The 24,378-nt window shown below is 40.9% G+C and overlaps 1 protein-coding gene across 1 annotated transcript; it reads left to right on the forward strand.

Annotated features, from left to right (window-relative positions):
* Positions 1-5,069: 5,069 nt before the first annotated feature.
* On the forward strand, positions 5,070-24,114 carry aif1l (allograft inflammatory factor 1-like). Its single transcript, XM_066712764.1, has 6 exons — positions 5,070-5,177; positions 5,402-5,463; positions 13,234-13,300; positions 18,249-18,290; positions 18,980-19,142; positions 21,312-24,114. The coding sequence occupies exons 1-6, from the start codon at positions 5,153-5,155 to the stop codon at positions 21,397-21,399; spliced, it is 447 nt and encodes a 148-aa protein (XP_066568861.1). The 5' UTR covers positions 5,070-5,152; the 3' UTR covers positions 21,400-24,114.
* Positions 24,115-24,378: the final 264 nt, after the last annotated feature.

The following is a 24,378-nucleotide window of genomic DNA, read 5'->3' on the forward strand; positions in this document are numbered from 1 at the left end:
CAGTCCTGAGAGTTTATTCTGGTGTTTGATGCAAATAATCTATAATTTACTGGCCAAAACACCTGCTTTATTAAGTGATCAGAATGAAATGTTTCCCATTTGTCTTTATAAACGGATAGTGTAACCTGTAAAATGTGTTGAACGGATCTTAGACAAGTGTTGATGGACAATTCTATTCAATAATGCCACGGATGAGGCTCTAAATGTATTTGGTTTGTAGTTTGTGGACAAATACAGTACTATGAGTCTGGAGGTGCAGTGGGATGCCAGGGACGTTGGGTCGCTGTTGCTTTTGAAGAGCAGGAACTTCAGGTTACTGGCCAGCCAGACACAGCCCAGCGACCTGGTCATGTGATAGTGCACGCCATCCACACGCTGGCTGACCTCCTGCGGCACAGGAGAGGAGCGTCAGGAGTCTCATCGTTACATCATTGTCTGCACCCAGAAGGGAGATGCAATGCACAACCGCTTTCCACACATGAATATTCACCAGTGGAGTGTGCTTGATAACCTAGCTATGCTGTCATCAAGACATAGCCCATAGGGGGGCATAAGAAACTGAATACTGTGACTATATGGGCCTTCTTTTAAGAGGGCAGGAAGAAGTCAATTCAGTCACAGAGGGAAAGGGAGGGAGAGAGAGGGAGAGACACAGAGGGAGAGGGAGAGAGAGAGAGAGAGAGAGAGAGAGAGAGAGAGACAGAGGGAGAGGGAGGGAGAGAGGGAGAGACACAGAGGGAGAGGGAGGGAGAGATCACTGTAGCGCTTCAAGAGAAGAGTCACATAGGAAACCCGAGCTGATGTTTCCTCGAACCAGTCATGGCTGAGTTGTGGGGTCTGATGTGCCTTAACGTGTCTTATCTTGTCTTGATGTGCCTTAACGTGTCTTGTCTTGTCAGTTCTTTCAATAAGAAGATTTGGCAGCAAAGACAAGCTCTGTTGTATTTTTTTTTTGTGAACAAATAGGCCTATATGGTATGAATACACATATTAGACCATAAGGAAGTTTACAGACCCCTATAGACTGCTATGTGTTCATTTAATTGACGTAATATTGTTTCTTGGATATAGTAACAAAGTAACAACAACAACATGTAAAAACAAATCAGTGTTATTGTTTAAAGAATGATGGGTCGATGGCCTCATCAATCACGTTTTGCTTAAATGAGACTATATAGGGGAGACTCACCAGCAGAGGGCGCTGTAGACTCATACAACAGAGCTTCTCACTAATACTGTGTCTTGCAAAAGTATTCAGACCCCTGACCACTTCTCTCATATTACTGAATTACAAATGGTACACAGGATGGCAAGAAAGAAGCCATTATGCAAAAATACCATCTGAAAGTACCATGTCACTCTCATGCTTTCTGGCAAATTCCAAACTTGAAGGAGACCCCAGTCTCGATGCAATACTAGGACTGAAACCTTGGAACAGCTAAAATTGCATAGAAAATAATGTTAGAGCTTGTTAGCCATTGCAAACTGTTATATTTGGATATAAAGGGAACAATCAACACTCAGACCCCCCAAAATACAGGTTTTAATTGGAACAAAAATGAATCCTTATATTGATAATAAAAAGAGACATCTTTCCAGTTTGTACAGAAGTTAGTGAAGACTTAATTATCAAAATGTACTTGAATTGAAGTTAAAGGTTTTAAGAGAACAAAAACAAAATGGAGAATGATCAATAACAAATGAAGACTTGTCCTTTACTTTTTATAGATAGATGTATGGACATGAAACAGACTTATTTGCAAGGGTGAAATATGTATTCCTGTGAACTGGTTTGTCCAGCAGTTCATTCCTTGGCACTCTGTCTTTTAGTGCAGCCCTAGTCCCCAGTTACATCTTCATGCTGAGGATCGTGGGCTTTTACTGTCCATGCTGGGCTATTGCCAGTCACATGGTGTGCTCTGCCGACCTTCTCTGTTGCTTCTGCTGAGATTAGCCTTTTAATGGTATCAAGAAAGCACATGGTTGATGATTCAGCCTTGGGCTCCCCAACCTCGCGTTTGATTCCTCTTCATGACCCCTGGACGGCTGACAGTGACCGCTATCCCCAATGGAAACACAGCCATTGTCATAAAATAGATCAAGAGAAACGTATGGCCACAATGTTAGTTATATTGGAGACTTCACAGTCTAACCGTACACTACACTAGTCTTCTTGTGTTCCTAAAACCTGCCACAATATGTACAGTTTATAAGTTCATTGTAAGTTCATTGGTTTGTCTGTAAGTTTGTCTGTTCGTCTGGAAGTTCATCGGTTTGTCTGGAAGTTTGCATGGAAGTTGGTCTGTTTGTCTATTTGTCTATTACTACTGTATGGCCAAATTGATGAATTTCCGAATAAATTTCCCAATGAACTACCAAATTGACGGACGAACACTTTTGGCACAAACGGCGCTCCATACACTAGAATGAGCTCTTCTGGAAGAGAACAGCTGTCTCCTGCAACGGGTTCATGGATAATCATGTGCCATATGAGAAAACCAGTAACAGAGTGTGTGTGGGGGGGGTGTAGTCCAATACAATAGAGAATGTAATCATGTTCCTCACAGCTGCTCCTTCAGAAAACACCTTAGAAAAGAAATGAAAAACAGTTGGATACGAATATGTTTACAGGCGTCTCAACACTTAATGCGGAAAACTTTTAACACTGTTTTTTGTACTTTGACATAACCATTCACTTTCAGGGTTTGTGCATTTACAGTTACACTTCCTAATGCTTCCAATAAAATGTGTAGACTTTTGACTAATATTAGCAATATAATAAGGACATGAAGCCCTGCATATAATCCATTTCAATGTGAATTATATTGTAAATGTTGAGGAGCATATTGTGGCTTACTGTACTGAAAAACAACGTGTTTACATCCAAACATTAGAAATGACAAGACAGACACCCTCGACCAAAGACTGGATGTGTGAAGAAATATTAAGTTCCATGTAAATCATTATGGTAGTTAAGTGGAAATTGCACTTATTGTGGAAAACACTTCATGTGGCAAACTGCACTGTTGAATTGATAGTAAGCCATGTTAAATGTTTTACACATTAAGCACAATGTAATCTGTTCTCCCATGCTTCCCCTCTGCCGACACCAATGTAACACTTTATTTTCCTTAATCAGGACCCAATGAAGCACGGAGACACAGGCTCTATCACACCAGCAGAGGGCGATACAGAACTTTTTGAGTAACGGGTTCCTCTTGCCACCCTCCCGTACAGACCAGTGTTGAGCAGAGCTCTTGATATGGTTGACTGGTGCACCATTACTCCACTTTCAATGTACCTCTTGTAATTCAGTAATGTGAGAGAATTGGTCAGGGGTCTGAATACTTTTGCAAGGCACTAATTCATGCCCTTGATTAATTGCAACAAAACATATTTCACAGAGACACACACACAAATATACCGATCAGCCATAACATTATGACCACCTGCCTAATATTGCAAAGAGAGATGCAAAGAGTGAAAACATTCAAATGGCAGTGTGCCGGACGCACTGCAAGAAGAACAGATCAAAGATGGACAAAGGAAGCTATTGAATAGATACCAAGAGATGAAAAAATACCTAGAAGACCACCAGAAAAAAGATGGGAAGATGAAATCATGCATTTTGGAAAAGAGAAGCTGTAGATCAAAGCAAGTGGAAACATCTTGGGGAGCCTTCATCCAGCAGTGGATTGATATGAGCTGATAGTGATGATGTATTTCATATACAGCCACCTGTAAAATTGTTGGCACCCCAGATAAAGATGAACAATAAAGGCTGTATAATATAAACAACCCAGGTATATTTTATGCTCCACAATATGGGAAAACTATAGTCTTTCATACTAATACAATTCCTCAGAGAAAGGTTATTTTTAACAAGTCATATTTTTTCCCAAAAAGATAGGTGTCAAAATTCTCAGCAGTCCTAAAGATTCTTATGAATAAAATCAAACTAAATTAAATCTGCATTAACATTCTACTTTTTTAAGTACATCTCAGTGTGAAGGAACTGTGCTGTGGCCCTCCATGGCTTCCTGTTTCACTGGGGTATAAAAAGGAAGTGACACACGTGCAGCATCCATTTGGCAGCCCTCACCAGGGGGAAAGACAAAAAACTCACAAATAAAAAGAAACAAATTATTTGATTTCACCCATTGTGTTCTTGATAACTTTGAACATCAAAACCATTGCTGCATATAACTTGGGAATCAAATGGGCCTTTATGTCCTACGTGGCTACTGTGTCTTAGTCACTGAGACAAATATCAGATTTGTTTCTCGCAATACTGAATTTATGTACACAACCTTAGAAGTTTAAGCGAACCAACAAGCTAATGCACACCTGGAATCTCTTCTAGTTCTTTCAATGGGTGTTGAAAACTATTATTTAGTTTAAGGATACAGTGCTTTTATAATGCTATACCATAATAATGGATTCATTACTGCAAAATAATGCAATGTTATTTTGTATTAATGGGAACATTTTGTATCTGCCACTATATTACAATATACTTGATAGATAATTATAGTTAAGCCTACATTCAGGCTATTCAACTAAATCAATGACTTGATCTCTATGCAGGTGCTGCTCTGAACACAGTGCGTACCGTGTTGATTTAAACCCATTTTGAAAGTGTATGTGCTCTTATGTACCATTTGGTATGGGAATTAGATATTTATTTCTCAGTGAATACTGTCAAAATGTGCAAGGAAGCCAAAAGAAACGGTTATCTTCATTGCCCGTTCCCCAGATAGCAAACCTTGGCCCAGCATTGGTTTATGGTTGGCTTGGTTGGCAAAGTGGGATGCCAACTTTGGGCCAACATAGGCCCAATGAGCACAACTGCATGGGCTCACCATCTAATTGGCCCAAGCCAACTGCCAACTTGAGTCCCCGACTTAAACCTGCTGTCTGGGTGGCAGATGTATGGTGGCTTCTATGGTTATGCATCCATGAAACCCCAGGAGCGCCGTTTCTACACCGAGCAGCTCTGCTCCGGAGTCGGGGCGGTCAGGCGCTCGCTGGCCGCCGCGGTTCCCCCGCACGCCGCCGGGGGGCGCCCGCGAGTCGCCCGCACATAAGCGCCCCCCGCCCCGCACACGCACACACCAGCGCACGGCGGATCGGACCGGACCGGACCGGAGACATGCCCTCCGACCAGAACCCGCAAGGTAAACCGGGTCCCGGCGCCGTCCGGACCGCAGGGCCTACGGATGACCTCCTCACGGCGGGCGGTGCGGGGTGTGCCGGGTGTTAAAGAAGCGGCGCAGTCCGAGCGGCTCCATCCGCGGAGTCTCCCCGGCGCCGGGGCTCCGGCGCCGGGGAGACTCCGCGGATGGAGCCGCTCGGACTGCGCCGCTTCTTTAACACCCGGCGTCCTTTTGTTTGCTTCCAGGGGGAAAGACCTTCGGATTATTGAAAGCCCAGCAGCGGGACAGACTGGAAGAGATCAACAAGGTACGGGTTTATTTTTAATTGTATTCGTATTGATCATATTGCCTTAGTGATGATGTACTGCAGCACCGCTTTATTGTTTTATTACACATTCAACCCAGAACGAGCTAATCAAATAAAACCGCTCATAAGAAGCGGGCGGTTCATTGATCAAGTACCTGTTGCCTGTATCCCCAACACCACACTTGCATCATTATGCATCAATCAGGTCCATCTTTAAACTAGCTTTCCCACATTGTAATGCATTGTTCAAGCCATGCTAATCCAACAGGGTTTATTTTGTTAGGAATATTCAATATGGGTGCATTAGTTCGTGTGTATTGAAATGCTAAAGCTAAAGGTCGTTTCTGATCCATTTCCAGATTTTTATTGGTTCATATAATTGTGACTTGGTCAATGCAATTCTCCCGAATACTGCGGTGTTGTTCCCTGCAAAACAAACTTGGGCACAAATGACTTTTTTTCCCTTTTGCAGATTTTACAGTAGGAATCCTGGTGAAGAAAATGAATTTCTGTGCAATTCCCTAATGAGTTGCATGCATGTTGGTTTAGAGGAGCATTTTGCAATGCAGCAACAGTTGTCTTGGCCATTTGTTGAAGGAGGAACTGAAAATGGATTTGTCAGGGTGGAGACCAAAGGTGGCATCATAAAAATCGCACAGAACGCTTTTGCACATTCGTCAGGATTTGTTTCTGTAGCCTGAATTGTGGTGATCGAGGGCGAATAAGCATCACAAATCGTACAATACTGACGGCAAGTCACAAATCTCCTCTTCAAGGAAACACACCCAGTGCTAAGACTGTTCTGCTTAAGTGAAGTTTATTTGTGAGTAAATAATACAGATCAGTGTCACATGCAGCAAGACAAACTAATATAAAAACTGTCTTATGTTACAAGATTTGCCCAAACATAAGGGATTGTAGTTGCTCACTACTGGCCATTGTCATGAAGCTCTTGGCCGCTTTCAACCATTGCAAGATAACCGCTCTTGGTTGCCCACTCCCATACCTTCCCATAAAGGGGATTTAATGAATTATCCCTCCCCCAAACTGTTAAGAGCAGATAGTCCTTGTAGGTAATCAAAGACCCCCCCTGTAAGAGATGGATCTGGTAGTTTACAAATGTATGTTGTCTAAAGACTTTCACAACGTTGTGCTCGGCATTGTGAAAACAAATCTAGAACATTGTCGCAACATCGCCTCGGTTTCTGCAACTATTCATTGACTTACTTTAAAGGTGTTGCAGTGACGTAGGGTCAACATAAATCTGCAACATAAGTAGGTTAAACAATTAGGGTTAGGCTCCAGCAAACCCCCACCCCCCAGCCCGTACTGGATGAAGTGGTTGTTGTTGATGGTGAGTGGGTGGGATGGGCTATGTTGTTACATCTGGAAAACTGTATTGATTGCTTTATAAAATTGTTTGTTTTCATTATAAAATATATAAAGAGAACTTCTATTTAGCTCCATCCGTACACATTCCACTTCTTAATGATCGACTTGACGGTGCTCCAAGGGATAGTCAGTGCCTTTGAAATATTTGCATACCCCTCTCCTGATCTGTGCCTTTCCACATCTTTATCCAAGAGTTGTTTTGAAAGCTCCTTGGTCTTCATTGTAGTGTCTTTGCTTTGGAGATGGACTCCCTTCAACGTATTGTGTGAATTCTGAAGGCAACTGGTCGCACCTGAGCTTATTTAAGAGGACTTTTTGGGTTGTTTTTTTGCCACTCCCATTTTTGCCCACATTGATAGTGTGGAGTGGGTTGTGTAAATGGTAAAAAAAAAAAAAAAAAACATTAAAATGCATAAAGATTCAGGTTGTAATGCAAAGTACAAAGGGGGTGAATATGTTCTATAATACCTGTAGCCTATATTAATTTGATTAATGCTTTGATCAATTACATTGTTGTAGAACTGAAACTCTGCCACCTCGGAATTTAGAAAACAATACATCCCCAAAACAATCTTTTACTTTGAATAAACAGTTCATTGCTGATGGTTTAAACCATTTATAAATATTTACATGGAATAAATTTACATATTTTACAATATTTGGACACGTGTTATGCTCTGCCAGATGATTGATATAGGTGCTTCAGTGTAAACTCCAGAAGCCTGGTGTAGTATCGTCTCACAGCAGGTTTTTAACAATTGTAATTGCAGTTTGGGTTGTGGCCTGAAATAGAAAATACTCTACATCAGCAGAGCCAGGTGGGACACTGAGGGTGTGAGAAGCTGCACGGCTCAAAGCTGGACAGTTGCTGTAGTGGATTTCCCAGAGTGCAGGAGGAGTGATGGTGTGGTTGTCTGCAGAAGTTATTGTCATGAACGCTATTAATACGCTTTCCAGTTGGGCACGAAATTATGACTGTAGTCTTTCAATTCATCAATGGAGGCCACACTTTTCTGATGTGGATCAAATGGCACAATGACTTTCCAGAATAACGATTCGCTGTGAAAAGCTTCTAAAGACGTTGCTATTGACAGTAATCATTTGCGAGTGTCCTGCTCACTCACTGGTCACATGGACAGTTTTTTTTTTTTTTTTTCTTTCCTGGCATCTGGAATGTGCTTTTACAAATAAATTCTGCACAGAGATAATTACCCAACACCGCAACTCCTCTGAAATGCAAAGTCAACATCGTCTGTAGTCAGTGAGTTGTCTGTTACAAAATATAGTGAGATGAAACCATTCAAGTTTCCAGCAGCAGAGTTAAATCGCACAGCTGGTGCTCTATGCTCTCCTCCTCCGGGCACCTTGTGTGTTTGTGCATCCATGCCTTTGGAGTTACCCACTGCCAGCCCTGGCCACCCTGACACCGTGGTATAAGCAAACAGAAATGCATGTTTCTACATCTGATTGCCCCAATGCAAACTTATCCTTCATGTTGTCATTGACTTCAACAGCAGTATTGTTGGAAAGGTGGTTAACAAAGAGACCTTGCCGTTTAATCCTCATTCTGAAACTGCAGAGAACAGAACTGATCTTTTTCTCTGTGTGTTTCTAGCATGAAGGGTATTTTCTCTTTAAATTAATAAAGAATAGGGTTTTGCATCCCAAAATCCAGTAGTTACCTGCTCAGATGCCACAGTTGGCTACTTTGACATCACAAGACTTTATATTTCCTTTTGGGGCAAATGAAAAGGGTTATTTTGACAGATTTTAAAGGGTTTTGCTCTTACCATATTAAACTGAGTTTCACTGACTGAGTATCTCTTACTAACTTTTTGGCAAAAGGTGCAAAATTCCTCCTCTAAAGAATGTTATAATCCCTGCTTATTTTTTTAGGTTTACTGGAACAGTTGTGTAATTCAACAGCTGTGTTCTAAATTTGTCCAAATATTTGTCATCGTTTAACTCTCCTCGGCGATAACCCTATCCATCGTGCAAAAGATAGAGCTTCAGGAGACATTTGCCCCCACATCAAACGGTGACCTTGGCCTTTTGCACTTCGCCTTGCTTGTTTTGGTTGCCTTCTGTCTTGGTCCAGTGCTCTTGTTGTTTCAGCACTCGGTCCGTTTTCATCGCATGGTGTGTGTGTGTGTGTGGCCTATTGTGCTACTGTCCTTGAGATAGTCAGCGTGGAATGCCCTCAGTCAGCACATTCTTGACCCTCCTATTGTAAACCCCCCGTTTCTGCCCAGGGCCTCTCGGCTTGCCCGTGACTTAACTTGCATTACTATCTTATGACTTTCTCTGACTCCAAGCGATGAATTCAATGCACTACCAACACAATATGAATGTGTATCTTGGCAAACAATCAGCTGAATAAGATCCACTAAACTGTAGGGCTGAAGACTTGAGTACGAAAGCAGGCTATTTAATTTCCCAGAATTCCCTCTTCTCAAACTTCAGCCTGCATTGTAGTTATTGTAAGCATGCCAGGTGTGTGCAAGGATTTACTCAACATGGTTTAGTACTGATTTATATAGTTTGTCTGTAATTGTGTGTGTGGTCATGTGGTGACACTGTGTTGTGGTATGAAATCATTGTGGTACATAATGCAAAAAGGAATTCAAGGAAATGTCTGTTATGTTAACCTATTAAAGGTTGCACAAGGTTGAGAAGTCTATTTTTATTTTTTGAAATTTATATTCTCCAGTCATTTGGTCTACATTTATAACCTGCTAATTTTGATTGGCTAATCTAATTCTTAATCAGCTTTGTCAAGGTGGGACACATTCTGCTGGAATTTAGACTTCAACCTGTGCTCTGAGTGGATCTGTTATTGGTTGAGCCACTCAACCATTGATGGGCTTCACCAGAGTAAATCTAATAAACCTTCCTACTTCAATATCTAAAAAATACTTTGTTTAAAGATCTTTGTGTTAAGTTGGCATTAAGTTGAGGGGGGGCTCTGAAACAAGCGCGAGTTTCCTTGAGTGGCCTATTTTCTGTAGGAACTTTAGACCGCACAGTGAAGCATCAGTCCTCTGTCTCAGAGTAGCTTTTCATCTCCGTTGCTGCTGATGACGTTCTTCCTCCTGTGAGAGAACTCATTAAAACACAGGTCAGCCGGTGGTGTTTAATTGCAGAGGAGTGAAGAAGCCGAGAAAGCGAGACCAGTGGTCATGACTGAAGGTTGTCGGTCTGGGATGGAAGTCACACTGTAGTGCTCTATTATTGATTATTGCCCGGATGCGCCGATTGGATGCAGAGAACGCTTTTGGACATCCCTGAATAAGGATACCTTGTTTAGAGACCACATTCACCAAACCTGATCATTACACGTCAAGGAGAAAATATTTTTTCCTTTTATGGTTATTGAATTTAGAAATGGTGTACTGTGCCTTTTATAAATGTACTAAAGTAACACATTGCACAGGCTTTATAAACTACAAGTAACAGTAGTCTATGTACTGATTATTACAACAGAATTTTGTTAAAAAATAATGAAGTTAATTGTATTCAGAGGCATGGGCATCTTGCCAAAAAAAAAATGGACCTAATGATGCGTGTGACTACAGTATAGGTCTTCACTTCATTCATAAACGAGATGCAGAATATCAAACCTCTGAAGCCAGAATCCTGATAGGACGGTTGGATCTGCGTATTTTTCTGGCTGTACAATGTGCTTCAGAGTTCATATTTAAAACAAACTACAAATATGAATCAAGAAAGACTTCAAAGTACAATTGTTACCTACATTTCATTCCTTCAGTCTTTTCGGGTGTTCAGGCAGTACTGTTGTGCCCTTTTTAGTCACTGTTTACACAAAGTATTTGTTACTCTGCCAGTATTTCCTTTTTGAGGAAGGAAAGCATATTTTTCCTCTTCGGCGCTTTGCGATGAAACTGCTCTGGTTCTCTGATACTTGGATGCAGACCCAGAGATTGTTGCTGCTGCTGCTGCTGTTTATTGTGCCAGCGTCTGTCTCCACGTTCCAGATCTGGGAGGACACCCGGCAGCGGATATACATCGGCTAAATTTTGTTTTCAAATTGAGGGCAGTGTAAAGCATACAGGCTTGAATTGCGCACACAGCCACTTATCCTCTCATGCGTGGAGAGGGAGTGAGGAGGGAACTGGAGGGGGGGAAAAAAAAGAATAATAAATTCTGTAAGTGGTCACATAATAGTTAATAAAACAGGAAACCGGTCTTGGAGTAATGTTGTCAAGCCTTAGTTGACGCATATACAGGATATTCACTACTACTGAAATAGACAGGAAGCAGGTGCCTTAAACTGGCTCATGGTTTTTCTATATAATTTTATGTAATTTTCAGCTCAAGGTTCACGATTCACGAAGTCCCCCACAGTTACCGTCTGCTTTCTTAAGACAACAGAAATAAACTTGCTGCCTGCTACACTGTGGTGTCTGACACATTTACTTCAAAAGATTACAGGGTTTACCACGCCACTTGCACTGTGATGTGTCCTGAACACACACATCCATGAAACAGCTGCATTCACATGTCCAGACTCACAATGGGGCTGTGTGGACAAGTGTAAGAGTCATAATTCATACATGTTGAGATTCAGTGAGTTTGAATGATTGTTGCAGTACTTAAATGCATACATATAAATACATACTGCACTTTCTATTTGGTTTGAAAGGGTTAACTGTTACAGGTTGCTAGAACATGAATATTAAATAAGATTTTTATCTTTGCCTAGGCCTAGTTGATTTACCAGATTTAATGTGCCTGGTATGAATGAGGATTAAGTTCAGTTGATTTAAATCTCGCCTTTCAATTTAGTCTATAGTTGACACCTGAAGGTTACTTGACTGCTTCCAAGCAAAATAATGTGATTTACAGATAAACGATTATTGGAAATTAAAAATGTATAATGTAGTGAAAATGATTCATTATGGCATCTAGACCTAATTGTTGTAACCGGATTAACAGCCTTTAATTCTTGGAACGTTTTTTTTTCCAATAAACAAGACGAGCTTTAAATATGAGATGAAGGACAAACGGGGTATTGATATTAACCTTGTTTGTACTAAAAGACTCGTGTAACTGAGTTTCTCTAGTTCTGTCTTTAATTTATCACATTTCCAGAATGGAAAATGGTAAGACACAAATTACATTTTGAGTTAATGTACCACACAAGTTGTTGTTGTTGGTCTTTCTTTTAAACAACTAGTCTCATAGCTTGAGCTGTTCTTCGTAATTCTGTTGGTGTACCATGTGTCCTCCTATTGACACGTCTAGTAATTTTGAAACAAACATTGAGTACCCAATCCAAAATTAACAACCTAATCGACCGTTCAAACGCATGAACATGTAAATGGTCGCAGGTAGAATATATTACTGGGAATTATTGGGTAATCCCCTCTTTCTCATCTAACTGAACAAACACGCGTAACTAATACTTCTCAGCACACCTCAAAGTTGGCTTTCCGTTCACCACTATGAAGTCCAAATGAAATTCACATATCTATGAGCTCTAATTGACAGAGGGGTCATATCCATGTACAACGTTTTAACTGGTTAAAGCTACTTTGTTTCCATACTAATTTAAGCCATATGGACTCTATAAACAATTTTGTTATTTATGAAGCTTTTATTACTGTTTCAATCTGTCCAAATACTTTTGTTTTCATTTCACATGCTAGTCCAGACAGTTACTGGAAAACAGTGCTGATTTATCACCTTGTTTTGTGTCAGCATGAAATAAAGATTCAAATGGATTCTCCAGTTCTGTTTCTCTAGATATATTAACAATGAGTCGTATAAATGATTTGATTTGAGGTAATTGACTGTTTTCATAAGATAAATTTATGTCCCATTTCTGCTGTGCTGAAAGTGCAGATTTATACACTGAAGAGCATTCATAACAAGTCTGTTTTATCTAAATGTCAAATCTTTTGTATCTCACTTTATTTTTTTCCTGTAGAACTGTGCACTTAATAAATTCCTTTTGATTGGCTTCCACAGTTGTTTCCCTACAGTTTTAACCATTTGTCTATACAAAGAAAACACCCCTGCATTCCCTGGCTCAAAAACTCAGAGCCAACGGTTGCTTTCCATTGGTAACCTAGAGAACTGGTCTTGAATGTGAGTCTTTGATTTAATGGGGTATTGATGGGGTATTAATGAGTGTATTGAATGTGTATCTCTCTGTGTGAACCTGTGTAGTTACAAGATAAAACTGGTTATTTAGGCTTCATGCTACACAATCAAGGAATCGTATATTTCTTCCGCCAGATGGGGATGGCATGTTAACGACCTTCTCTAGCTTGTTCTGATCTTGTTCGGGCACAATCGTAAATCGGTTGCCCATTGGAGTGTGTTGATGTCTGTTGTGTGTTTTTTGCCTTTTAGGAGTACCTTGAAGATCAGAAGTACAGCGATGAGGAGGACCTGGCGGATAAGCTGGACTCTTTCAAAAGTATGTTTCTCTTGAAATACTTGGTAAATCCCGTCAACGCTGGTCTCATTCTCACTCTCACTGTAGGGTCACTCTCCGGTCACTCTGTGCTTTTCCAGCATGTCCTTTTACAATGTTTAACAAGAGGGCAATAAAGTATTTCTGCGAATCTAATTGGAAAGAAATCGATTGATCTCTGAAGTGCCACTTGGTGTTGGTGCACTTCTCTATAGAAATATACCTTTATGCTTCTGAAAGCCCGCATATTGAACAATTTGGGAAGCATGAGTGACCATTTAAAAAAAAAAAACAATATAGAAATAGAAAAATGCTCGCTGCTCTTCTGAAGGAGGGCCCTTCTGTCCATTGTTGTTGAGCCTGCAGCAAATGGCTTTGTAGATCTCAAGCCTGCCTTCTCTTCGAATGTCCCTCCAGATGTTTTAATTATTTCAACGGAGTTGTGAAGCGGCATTCCAGACACACGCACTCCTCTACAGTCTTATCCATTCAGCTCTCGTTCTGGATTTTGCTCCCACTTGCGCTCTGTGTATTGTTGTAACAGTCATTTCATTGTTTTGCTATTGTAAAGATCGCAACAGTGAGGGATAGTGGGATATTTTTACTGCAGGGATTCTGTCCGTTTTAACAGGACATACATTTTTTGTTTGTTTTTGTTTTTGACCAGATCTTAACTCTGAATAGTTGTGGTTTTGGGAATCCCCACGATTACAGAACATCCACTTTTAGAAATAACATGAGATTTTAGGTCAGCCTGCTGCAAGGTCTGTTGAAAAGGTTTTTGTAGCTAATTTTACTGCCTGAGTCACATAAACAGTACTGGACATAATTGCTTGTAGACACTGAAATAAACAAATAAATACATAAATGCAAAACTATTTGGGAACTGAACACGAAGGGGGAGTGTTTATGGTCCCTGGTGGGCCACTCCTCTAGCCAGACCGCATAGTGTGTATCCTGTGTTGTTGGCAGCGCGGCAGTTTTCTCAGCTTTGTGGGTTTGGGCAGCTCCGATTCTCTGGTACAGCTGGGAAAACGCAGATCTGTAAAGGAGAGTCAAGAGAGAGAGCTCTTGTTTATATGTGGAAGAGAGATGGAGTGGAGCCCCTAGACACCCTCCAGCACATGAACACAGTCCTGCTTTTGGGGGGGAAAAAGTGAAATCCACTTTCATTGCATTCCCTCTTAAAATATGCTGAGAACCCACATTTGAACACGCACACAAAGGAGAGGGAGAGCGAGAGGGACGGATCTGCATACCCCCGCGCTCATTTAGAAGAGAAAACGTTTGTTGAGCCAGACAGGCCCCCTTTAACGCCAAGCCCAGGGGGGTGGGGAGCTCTTTGTGGGCCCGGGAACAGACCCCTCCTTGTGGTTTGATGGGAGGAATTCTCAGGGCGCAATTCAGCCAGGGCCTGCCGCCTGGACTGCGCTAACAATATTGGCATTGTCTCCCTTCCTTCGGCGACAGTTACTGCTCTGCAAATCTGCCCTGCTGGCCGTAAGCATGCTTTTAATTGTACAATCTGCACGGGTTAACCCAGATACACTGTGTTAAGTACAGAAGGAGAAAGGAAAAATAAAATAAGATTGGACTGTTGTTTAACTGCCAGGGGGAAAACTGTGTATATCATTTATAAAAAGCTATACATTTTCTTGTAGAGCTCACTATGATTATGCATTCCCCACCCCCCACCACAACTGCAGATTTAATACCAAATATTGGTATTGCAGGGTTAAGGGTTTAAAAATCTTAAAATGCACAAACTGCAAAAAATGGTAGTGTTTCAGTGATGCACAAGTATTAAATTATAACATTAAGTGTATGTGTTTAAAAAAATCTAGCTGCAGAGTGCTGAATTAGTCTTGAGTTTAAGATGACTGCTGCCCAGGAGAAAAAGTCTAGAATATAGCTGACACTTTACAATTTGATTTGGGGGGACATCCACAAGTTGAGTGTGCATTCCTTATTTCTGGTTTTAAAATAAATTTCTTATATTATATGATTTCTTATATAATTTGGCGAGTCTGAAAGAGGATCGCTCCTAAATTGAATTGGGATTGTCCGGACTTTTGCTTGGCTAACTTGAGCTCCAGTTGTAGCATAAACTGTCAAATTCAGAATTTGCATAATAACAAATGGTCTTATTAGTTCTCATTGTATGTATTTTATCACTGATTTTCTATCCTGTGTGCTAGAGAAATACCATCCTACCAGGGTCATTTTACATCATTATAGGCCAATTGAATGTATAAGGACTTGGGCACACTGAATTATAATCAATTAGGCAATTAAATAATGTACAGATCATTGGGGGCAACCCCTTCAGCCCTAACAGACCAGGAAACATTTCAGTTGAACCTGTAATTGATCAATAACAGATGTTCTCTGGTGTTGGTAATAGAGATTTAGGTGTGACCTATAAAAGTGCTCTGAGGAGTAAAAAGTGACGTCCAAGAAATGCTTCCCATTGTTTAATATGTCATGGAAGCACGGTCCTTGTGCTAGGGTTGTTCTTAGCCTTGTCAAACCTCTCTGAGCCCCCTTAGTACTCTTGTCAGGACCACCTGTCCAAGCCGGGGACAGCTGTCCACTCTCATTGGGCCGGAGTGAGAGTGAGCCGAGCCTTGAGTTCAATTCAACACACTTGTGCTAAATGTGGCTGTTTGTGTACTTTTCTAACCCTATGGAGATGAACCTGCTGGCTTCTCCACAGCTGCAAATTAGTTCAGATTGCCCTCACAGGCAGTGGACGCTTCTCGCAGATTAATGCCAGTGTACTCCCTAACATAAGGTACCGGAGATAGGGTTTCTCACAGGCAAATGTGGACGACTCTTACAAAACTGCCTTTGTTTGAAAATCGCTGCTAGGGTTAATACCTTTACCACAGCTGAAGCACTTTGGAAAAACCTTTCAGCCTGTTGGTGCTTTCTTTTACACACAGACACACAGACTACTATTACAGCCTCCTGTGTCTCCCCTGGCCCCCATCAGTGTTGTGTTGATATGATCGTTTAAGAGTCCAGCGGGATATTTGCTGATGGGGAGCGCTAGTTGTACATCTTTGGCTTTCATTTGAGCTCAGCCACACTGTGCTGCTGTGTTTTGTGTCTGTGTTTTAAAGCGCTGCGGTTTGTTCTGAGGCTGCTGAGTCCAAGAACATTTTGTTTTGTTTTGTTTTTTGTTTAAATCATCCTGGTAAATACTTGTAGGACTGTTGTTTCTCAGGAGTTCACAAACCCCTGTGGTTCTGCAAAGACTTTCTAGAGGGCTGCCATAATAAGACGGTGATTATGACAATCTCTTGTACAGCTGCCAAGTTTGACTATAAATACTACTGATTTGCTCTGTGTGAAAAAGATCGCAGTTGCCATAAAGAGCAAGGTTTCTGTGATTTTTAATCTGTGAAAAATGGGTCCTTCAATCACAAGACTGAACCACTGGTAAACTGTAAACCAGAGAGTACTTTTGCATATTTTATTATTCAAGCTGAGTAATAAAGGGCCCTATAAAATCAATTTTATTTTTCTTTATAAGTGCACATCTGTGTATTTCAGTTGTAAATAATTCCAAGCAGTTTATTACAGGGATCAAAGATAACTGATAATGTGCATAAAGTCATAAAATGGGTTCTGTGGGGCTCTAGTGATAGTTTGTACTTTCACACACTTCTGCCAGAAATCCTGATGCATAACTGGTAAATAAATTATTGGTTATTGGGATTCTGATATTCAGGAACAAGTTACAATGCACTTCCAAATGTTACAAAAATATAGTTATACTGTGGAACAAATACAGGACCAATCTACAATGTGAGGTACAAGAAACTATGGAAAAAATAGTACTATAGTAGCAGGTAGGTGTTTCTTTCCATCATGGCCAGTGTGAAGTAAGGCCGACCTCAGCTGACTTGGTTCTTTTTGTCCAATGTTTGGACAAGTCTCAAGTAAACATCTGATGGGAAGTGGAGTGCAAACACTGGTTAACTAGCAAAACCGTTACATCAGTTGAATGTGGGACTGCCATTTCAGGAACATCTGAATATGATCTCTAAGGTATTGGCAATCTTGGAAGATTTAAGACCGATCTGTATTCCCAGCCAGCAGCGCTCTGAACATGTTACTCTATGAACTGTGGATAAAGACTCCTTTCTACAACCCTGAATCCTGCAGTAGAACTATAAATATGCATTAACCCCAAGGAGAGCCAGAACTCATCCAAGAGTCTGCTAAACTCTGCATTATAATGATTATTCCTGACAGACTGGGGAGGGGGGCGGCCTCGTATGAGAGCGAGCACTGGCTTGTGGGCGTCGGAGTGCTGGAGGTCGGTGTTAATGATGCAGCCCAGCTGTTGCTTCAAAGGCAATTTCAGAAATGCACATATAACATTGACTAAAACTGAACATAGTACAGAAAAGTACTTAAGAAACCGAGGGCAAAACTCTATTGCTGACCTTGCATTACCAGGAGTGAATTATTTGACCACAGTACCAACGAAGATACCAGCTTTGATGTGAAACCTGTTTTAAATCTTGGAGGAAACCATTATCGGCGCTGTGTTCAGTCTAAGATGTTTCTGAAATCCTGCTTAATAGATAAGCAATTATCTCAGAAGAAAGACAGATGTGTGTGGAGAGAGAACATGGGAATCTACTATAGTAAATAAAAATGAGCAAAACCAAGTTTTTGTCATTCATGTTCTGCCAGCTACAGAAAATCCCTGTGCAGGGTCCTGGAAATCATTAGACGGCTGATGCAACAGTTGTCATATTTAAAGTAGTTTTGACCTCAGTCTGAATTGCTGTAGACCCCCAGTCCTGATGGCTTCATGGCAATCTGTCTTATCAGTGTTCTGTTATATTGTGTAACTGTATTCATCCATTGCAGATTGATTTTAACTAAAGCTGTCACTGACCTTTTTCTTTTGTGTTTTTGTTTAATCTTTTAGACAAGTATGCTGAGTTTGACCTGAACGATCAAGGGGAGATTGGTAAGTTCAGTCGTGCTGCCCAATCGGGGTTCCTGGTGATTATTAGCCGTGTTTACATGTTTGTGAGAGAGAGTAGTGTCATGACTTATTTTAAGGGAGTACTGGTAGTTTTTAGAGTTGTGCTTAACATTATTAAAAAAAAAAAAAAAAAAGTGTAGTTGTGTTGATCTTGGTTTAGTTTGCATTTAAACTTTAACGCCATGGGGGGTTGGCAAGGTGCTTGCCCTCAATCCCTGCAGCTCTGTGTCTCAAAACAAAATCAAGACTAATGAACGATATAACCACCAAAAATAAGTCTGGACCATCCCTCCGCTGTTAACAGACATTGACAATCCTGTTGCACCTGTTTACAGGATCAACCCTCTGATGTAATTTGCTTCTTATTAGTTTGATAGTGTCTTAGTACTTGGTTGAAATTGTGGTTTAATAATATTCCTGCCAAATACAGAAACAAATGTTCTTGTTGAGGTTTATATATAATAAACGCAAAGTCATTTCAGTGCATATTTGTCTTCCAACCTGTTTACTCAGATCATGCATGGACATATCTACTAGGTTATTATTGTTGAATCCTATTAATCTATATGTTTTGGTCTATGTTTCGTGGACAGTGATGCAATGTTAGGATGATTGGTGCTGAAAGTGTGGGGGTTGTGTTAGTGACAGAGCACTGTGTGTGTCTCCCCCAGACATGATGGGCTTGAAGCGCATGATGGAGAAGTTGGGCGTCCCCAAGACCCACCTGGAAATGAAGAAGATGATCTCTGAAGTGACAGGGGGCTCCAGCGAGACCATCTCCTACAGAGACTTTGTCAAGATGATGCTGGGAAAGCGGTCCGCGGTCTTGAAGCTGTGAGTGTGCTGGACGCTTGTCAGTGGGCTCCCCAAATCCCTTGCAGTTCAGCAAATCCCTAAACAACCCACTTGCATACTCGCAGGGTATACAGTAAGGCATGCAGGCACTCCTTTGGACTTTCATTTAACAGTATTGGCCGTATTTGTTTTGGTTAAGCTTTACTGACCCTAAACCGACTAATCTCCTGTAATCCGAATTGCGCTAATCATCACAAGAAATGAACGTTGTTTTTTTTTTTTTTTCTCCCTGCCTTCCTTGCGCCCCACTGTGACTGACTGGGTCAGCTGACTTGGCAAACGTATTTATCCTCACTGCAATTAGAGCTTTGTCTCTGAATAATTTAGCCCCCAAAAGGTGAGCTCAGATAAAGAATGCGGCTTTTATTGAATATTATAGATCAAAACACGCTTGTGCCGGGAGATAGCGACAAGTTCGGCTTAGATCTCGACATTCTTATTGATTTTTCCAGAGGCTCTTACTTGTTGCCTTATCACTTATCACCATTTTCTCATGTATCGGAGTAATCAGACCATTGATTTGAAGTATACAATGGGCATGTATCTTTTACTTGCATGCAATGTAGTTTGAGTGTCACTGGTCATAGATTTATTTTGGTTTAGTGCAGGAGTCTGATTGCTCAAGCCAGGTTGAGTAAGTATGCTGTGGGTTTGTTTTTTGGCAAAGCTACAGGAAGAAACGGGATCCCTTTTGAGTGATTGTCAGAATAGGGAGTTATGGGGAAGATGCAGTTCTGAGGATGAGATCAGGAGTGTTCATTCCCTTGAATCCCAGGTTTCATGTGGCTTCTGTAGTCAAGGCTCCTTTCCTTGAATCCAAAGCATAGCAAGATAAAGGGTTAAAGCCTCTTTAACCCTTAAACTCAGAATGCAAAGCTTCATTTATTAAAAAAAAAAAGTTAACTCCTGTTGATTATTCTATGATTCTCAGTTATTCAAATGAAAGAAGAAATAATGTACTGAAGATTCCAACTGGAATCGGCTCCTCAGGTAGCCTGCTCTCGTCTGATGACAATCTCCTTGGCGTGGTCAGATTGACGTAACGTCTCTTCTATTTGTTTAGTGGGATGTATGAGATAATTTTATCTTTCCAAAACAATCCTAGTTATAAGATCTGCCGATTTCTGTTCTTACACACTCGCTCTGGGTTCCTTAATGTTTCCATAGTTAGCTTCCGCATTTCAAGAGCTACCACCATGTCCCCACCACGAAATATTCAAATGTATGTGCTTAGACGCTGGCGTCTGAAATAAATAGTCAGAGTGTGAAGGGTTATTAAAGTGCATTCCTCATGAAGTCAGTGCAGTAGTTAAGAGGAAAACCGCTGTACCCAATATTGAGGTTATTCAGTATGTCGGGTGTTTCATGCAGCATGCCCCTGATATAGTAGTGCATCCCTCAAGCCTGTGTACCTCTTGGCCTTGAGGGAGCTGTATTTAAAGGATGACTGAACAGAGACGGCGTGAAAAGCAGGCCGAGAAAGAATACCCTCTCCTCAGTTACAAAGCCTCCTCCACGGCTAATCTTGGACGTCTTACAAAAATCCTGCAGCGCTGGCCAGCCTTCAGATCTATTGGAAACGGCAAAGTGGGGCCTTGATTGGGAACGACAAGCCTGTGAAACCCATAGAGAGCAGTGGGGGAGGGGAGTTGCGGAGCCGGTGTATATCGAGCAAAGGAAGCTGCGTGCGGATGGCACCGAGCGAGGAAACGGTTGCTATGTCAGAGATTTACACAGCGGGCCTCTGGTAAGGGAATAGACTCGCTCTACTACCGTCTACCTTCAGGGATAAGAGCTCTTAAGGGCTTATTGAAGCTTTGCGAGAGGTTAACCAAAAAAGGAAAGTAAAGAAGCTCACTTGAATAGAACTGTCAGTGCCCCCTCCCTCTGGTCTGTCACACAAGGATAAGTAATGCCAACACCTGGAGTAAAAATACACTGTTGTGAAGGAGTGTCTTAAAGACGGAGTGGGGGTCTGTCACTCGGGGAGGGCTGGTTCTCCAAGGCCGTGCCTGAGAGCATCTTCGTTTACAAAACTGAATCTTCATCTTGAACTTGTATATTTAAATATATCCAATAGTAAATCAACTTGGATTGCATCAGCTAAGGATGAGGTCAATCATTTGTCTCTCTGCTTTCTCCCTGCAGGGTGATGCTTTTCGAAGACAAGGCCAATGGAAGCAGCTTGAAGCCTGATGGTCCCCCCCCAAAAAGAGACATTGCCAGCCTTCCCTAAAGGGGGGAGGGACCTGCGGACCATCTCTCACACTGTCCCATCCAGTGTCTTCTGTATGGGAGCATAAAGAGCCTTATTGAACATCGGGCTTCAGTTGACTAAGGAGACTCTGGGTAGACGGGAATTGTCTCAGTCCTAAGGAGGTGGCAGTGTACAAAGTTAAGACAAAATAAACAACCCTAGCTGTGAAGCAACACCATAAGAAATAGCTTTTTATAAACAATAATACAAATATATATTTATATTAAGGATAATTCAATATTTTAAAATGAAAGACACCTTCAACTCCAAGAACAGAATTTTATAGTTTTATTAAAATGACAGATGAGTGTTTTAGCTTAAAAACACACATTCAAATATCAGCTGTGATTATAAATCGTTCCAAGGCTGTAAATGCTCTTCATCTAAATGTTATTTGTTGTAACGCCTGGTCATTTAAGGGTAGTTTTCCCTCATAAATTGACAAGTTTTGGCTTGCTTTCAGAGGTGTGCATTTCATCGAGTTTAGTGATGCATTATTTTACATCTGAATGGATTTTGTTTGCTTTGAAATGAGTCTCATCGCATAGCAGTGTAAGAGATTGGAGTCCGATATCATCTGTCCTCTGTAGGATAGAAAGCTGCATGTTCTTCTACTTTGGGATCTTTCATAGTTTTTCAGTCCCCAGTTCAATTTGCATCCTCGTTGTTCTGGTATATACGTTCGCCATTATTTACATCTATGCGTATTGTACAACATTTAATCATTACTGGTTAAACTACTTTTCCAGAAAACAACTACTTTTTTTAATCCATGTCATGTACTACTTGCTTTTAACGCTGCAATTAAAAAAGGTAACTGCTGAATTAGTCAGACCAAGCTTGGCTGTGTATGGAACCCACTGGGCTTTAAAGCAGTGAAATGGTCAGAGTGAATTCATACTTCTGTTATTTCAGTAATGCGTCAGACATTTGTTGCATAATGAACACTCGTGCTCCCAAAAGCAAACCCTTACTCATACATAGGATAAAATCAGCTGTCCTCGCTGCTTTTAAATTGTGATTTATATTAAAACATGGTCCTCTTTCTCAAAATTAAATTTCTTTTTAAACCCTCTAAATTTGGAATTGGACATTTGAATCCACAGGTGTTTCTGCTCTGGCCAGTTTACTCACACAGGAGATGTATAGTGACCAATACACTAGTGCTCGAAGGCTTGCATGGTCAGGTGTCGGCTTGTTTTAACACAGTGAGCCCATGGTGCAGACGGCAGGGCTAAAGTGTGGTCAGGCAGGACTGGTGCAGCACTGTGGGCTTGCGTGTGCCTGGTACGCCACAGGGTTGCTGATGGGTGCCAAGGCAAGGAAACCCTGGCTCCATTCAGCCAATCACATGTTGCCCCTCAGTGCATCCGAGCTACAGTCAGCTGGGATGTCAATAAGACGTGAGCCAGCGATGTCTGGAATATATGAGCACAAGTTTCCAAAGGTTGAGCAAAACCATTGCTCTGGGACCACATTACTTTTTATAAACCCTTTCCTCAGCTTGATGTGTGAAGTACAGTTCCAGGTGTAGTTGGAAGACTAGCTTTTGCGCCCACTCCAGTTGCTGTCCTTTTGTTATTGATCATTTTATATTTTAAAATGTGCAGCTTGACAAGTCCGCACCCAAGTTAGCCTGCAGGTGATGGAAATGCAGATTTGCGTAAGGAGTGCGTTTGTGGCAGAACCTGTTAGTCATAATCCTAGTATATATAAGGTTTTACTGTGTTAAGAGTGTAGTATTTAAAAGTTACCCATGTTTCCAGTACTCCGGTTGTGAAGGGGGCAAGGGGTGGATGAGAAGTTGATTTTATTTGTTAAAGTTCTTGGTTTTTGCACATTTCTCATCCTAGCCCTTTTGCAGCAGTGAAACACACATTCTTCAAAGTCAGAAGAGATCAAATGAGCTGTTGTATTGAAATGTATTTCTCCCCGCATTGCAAGACGCATTGTACCAGACTCAAGGAACACTTTTACATTGTAAATGTTTGTGTTTTTATGAAATCGGAAGCCCGATTGGTACAAAGCTTCCAGTTTAGGGGACCATCAGAGTGTTTGTTAGACCAACCCATTTCTTAACTTTATCGATTTTAAAAATTGGAAGCGATTTATATAGATCAGTTCAGACTGTATTAAATCTGCATGAATTAACACTGTATCAAAGTGTGTATGTGTTTCTATCAGAGTTGTAAGGCCTGCATAGTTGCTTTGTTAAATGTAACTGCAATTAATCATAACCTCCATCCATACAACCCCATATATATAAATATATATATATATATATATATATATATATATATATATATATATCCCATATCATTATAGACTCTAAATCATTTTACACGTGTAGTATTATCTTCTCATCTTTGTATAAATGTCAAACCGGTTCACTGCTTTCTCCTTAGAGATGTATTTTTGTTAACATTTTTCTGTGCCTCTTTTTCTCTCATGTTCAGTCATAGTAACCATAATAACTTTGTAATTTATTGGCATGTGCTGATTTTATTTTTCTTGTGCATTAATTTACACTTTAAGTTAGGTAGCCGTTGTAAACACTGTACAAATGCAGAGGGATCTGTTTTGCAAACACCAAAGGAATAATCTTCAAACTGTAACATCACTGTACTTGTGTGTCTTTGATATGGATGATAATGACGAGTGAGGAAGCAATAAAGGAACCCACATTTCAGAGAATCGTCTGCTGTGGTTTCATTTGACTTAAATTGGAAGTGTGAGGAGGATAAATGGCCTTGGATACCCTCGTTTACCTTATAGAGACATAAGAGTTATTGGTAAGTATGTGCAGCATTGTGTTTTTGAAATATGGGTTGTGTTTGTATGCCTACAAGATAGTAGTATATTTGTTCATGATGTTTTCTTGAGACTAGTCTCGCCATTACTTCATTTCTTTGTCATTGATCAGTTTGGATAAGTGCCACTTCAGATCTGTAGGTACAT

The sequence above is a fragment of the Amia ocellicauda genome, chromosome 9 (genome assembly GCF_036373705.1).
Source record: "Amia ocellicauda isolate fAmiCal2 chromosome 9, fAmiCal2.hap1, whole genome shotgun sequence".
Lineage (NCBI taxonomy): Eukaryota > Metazoa > Chordata > Actinopteri > Amiiformes > Amiidae > Amia > Amia ocellicauda.

Excerpts from the sequence above, each read along its gene's own strand:
- aif1l (XM_066712764.1), top strand. The coding sequence starts at position 5,153 with ATGCCCTCCGACCAGAACCCGCAAG. Across the intron at positions 18,291-18,979 it reads GAACGATCAAGGGGAGATTG|ACATGATGGGCTTGAAGCGC; the intron begins GTAAGTTCAGTC and ends TGTCTCCCCCAG. Across the intron at positions 19,143-21,311 it reads CGGTCCGCGGTCTTGAAGCT|GGTGATGCTTTTCGAAGACA; the intron begins GTGAGTGTGCTG and ends TTCTCCCTGCAG.